General features: G+C 28.7%; 1 protein-coding gene across 1 annotated transcript in view; it reads right to left on the bottom strand.

Moving 5' to 3' along the window:
• Window positions 1–932: 932 nt before the first annotated feature.
• Window positions 933–1,927, bottom strand: part of LOC117167848 (4-hydroxybutyrate coenzyme A transferase-like) — a 4,971-nt gene continuing 3,976 nt past the window's right edge. Inside the window, exons 5-6 of the mRNA XM_033353055.1 lie at window positions 1,679–1,927; window positions 933–1,232 (exon numbers count right to left, since the gene is read on the bottom strand). The exon at window positions 1,679–1,927 is cut by the window's right edge and continues 20 nt beyond it. Coding sequence (XP_033208946.1) covers window positions 1,042–1,232; window positions 1,679–1,927 — 440 coding nt within the window. The 3' untranslated portion in view covers window positions 933–1,041. The remainder of the gene's footprint in view (window positions 1,233–1,678) is intronic.

Raw genomic sequence — 1,927 nt, 5'->3', positions numbered from 1 at the left:
AATTAAAAATTTTATTTTTTCAAATACTGTGAAAATTAAAAAAATGCGTTACCTAGAAATATTTTATTGAAAATTATTGCTATTTTTAATTCAAAAAATAAGCTTCGAAATTTTAAATGTTAAAAATAATTGTTGAAACTAATATCTTATTGTTGTATTTATAATCAATAAAATATATTTATAAAAAATTCTAATTGTGAAAATTTAGGAATTTTACAATTCGGATATTTTATAAATCGGCAATTTTCTGACGGGAATTTTATTATTCGGGAATTTTCCAAATCGGTAAAATTATAAACTGTCGGGAACTTTAATATTCGGGAATTTTCCAATTCGGTAATATTATAAACTGTCGTAAATTTTATTTTTCGGGAATATTCCAATTCGGGAATTTTATAATTCTAAAATTTTACTATTCGAAAATTTTATTATTCGGGAATTTTCCAATTCGGTATTTTGATTTTTCGGCAATTTTATTATTGGTGAATTTTATTTTTCGACAATTTTACAATTCGGTATTTTTATTTTTCGGTAATTTTATTATTCATGTATTTTATTATTTGGGAATTTTCCAAATTGGTATTTTTATTTTTCGGCAATTTTATTATTCGCGAATTTGATTAATCAAGAATTTTCTAATTTGGGAATTTTACAGTGTCGGGAATTTTATTTTTCGAGATTTTTCAATCGTCCGGTTCAGAAAGAAGTATTGTGAACCTAAACAAGTAAAGTTATTATTTCAGTTACTTAGTATCTGAATCCAAGTCATGAAAATAGAATCCTTTGAATCAAAACGTTATCAAATAATTCTTTCTGACTATTAAAAGAAATATAAAAATAGAATCTTCTCTGTAAAATTTTTAGTTCCTCTAGCCTAGTCTATAAAAAAATTAAGTCTACATTGATACTTTTATTCAAAAGTTTTGCAAATAAGATTTTTTATTAGAATTACACTCGTAGTTCCAAAAGATTACGTTTTTTTACAAATGAGACTGATGAGAGGCGAACATAGCAGTAGGCGAAGAAACTAAAGGGAATGCGTTACAGATATTTAGTGGGCATACACTTGAGCCTTTCGTACGCGGCCTTTTCCAGACATTCTCTGTGATCTGGATGTGCAATTTGGATTATAGCATTCGCTCTCTGTCGTAAAGTTTTGCCAAAAAGTTGTGCTATTCCGTGTTCCGTTACTACGTAATGAGCGTGTGCTCTCGTCGTCACTACACCAGCACCTACAAGATTATTTTTTTAGAAACTATTAAAGTTATTGAAACTATTAGGAAAACAAGTTTAATTTAAAAATGATCATATAGTTATTAATTAACCAACAAGGGTTAATTCAATCAAGTCAAGTAGCTTTAGTCATTTAAATCATTTTCAAAGTTACAACGAAATTATCAGTTCATTCAATTCGGTTATTTCACATGTTTGAATTCTGCTTTATTCTTCTCAATTTTGATGATTATTTTCAAATTGAATATTTAGATTTACATTTAGTGAATAAGAAGGAAATTTTGAGGAGGAATTAAAAAATAAATTTCTGTTAGAAAGCAAAAATACAATTTTGGAAATTGAATCCTGGCTTTGCGATCTGGATGGAGTTACAATTTTGCAGATTTCTTTCTGAGGAAGCTTTTAGGTTTCAATTTATTTAATTAAACTACACGAATTTGTTTACCAGATTTAAGTAGAGGATGTATTTTGCTTTCTCCTGTACTCGTAATTGAAGGAAAGGCAATTATCGATTTTCCACGACCATCTTCACATATCGCAGCTCCTCGGCCAAAATCTAGCTGTCCACCAAAGCCAGAATACATTCTACAACCCAGACTGTCTTGAGAAACTTGACCAGTAATGTCCATTTCAATAGCAGGATTGATTGAAACCATTTTTGGTTGCATCGCAATCACCCTTGGATCGTTTACAT

This window comes from Belonocnema kinseyi, chromosome 2 (assembly GCF_010883055.1).
Source record: "Belonocnema kinseyi isolate 2016_QV_RU_SX_M_011 chromosome 2, B_treatae_v1, whole genome shotgun sequence".
Classification (NCBI taxonomy): domain Eukaryota; kingdom Metazoa; phylum Arthropoda; class Insecta; order Hymenoptera; family Cynipidae; genus Belonocnema; species Belonocnema kinseyi.
This window is presented reverse-complemented; position numbering and strand designations above follow the sequence as displayed.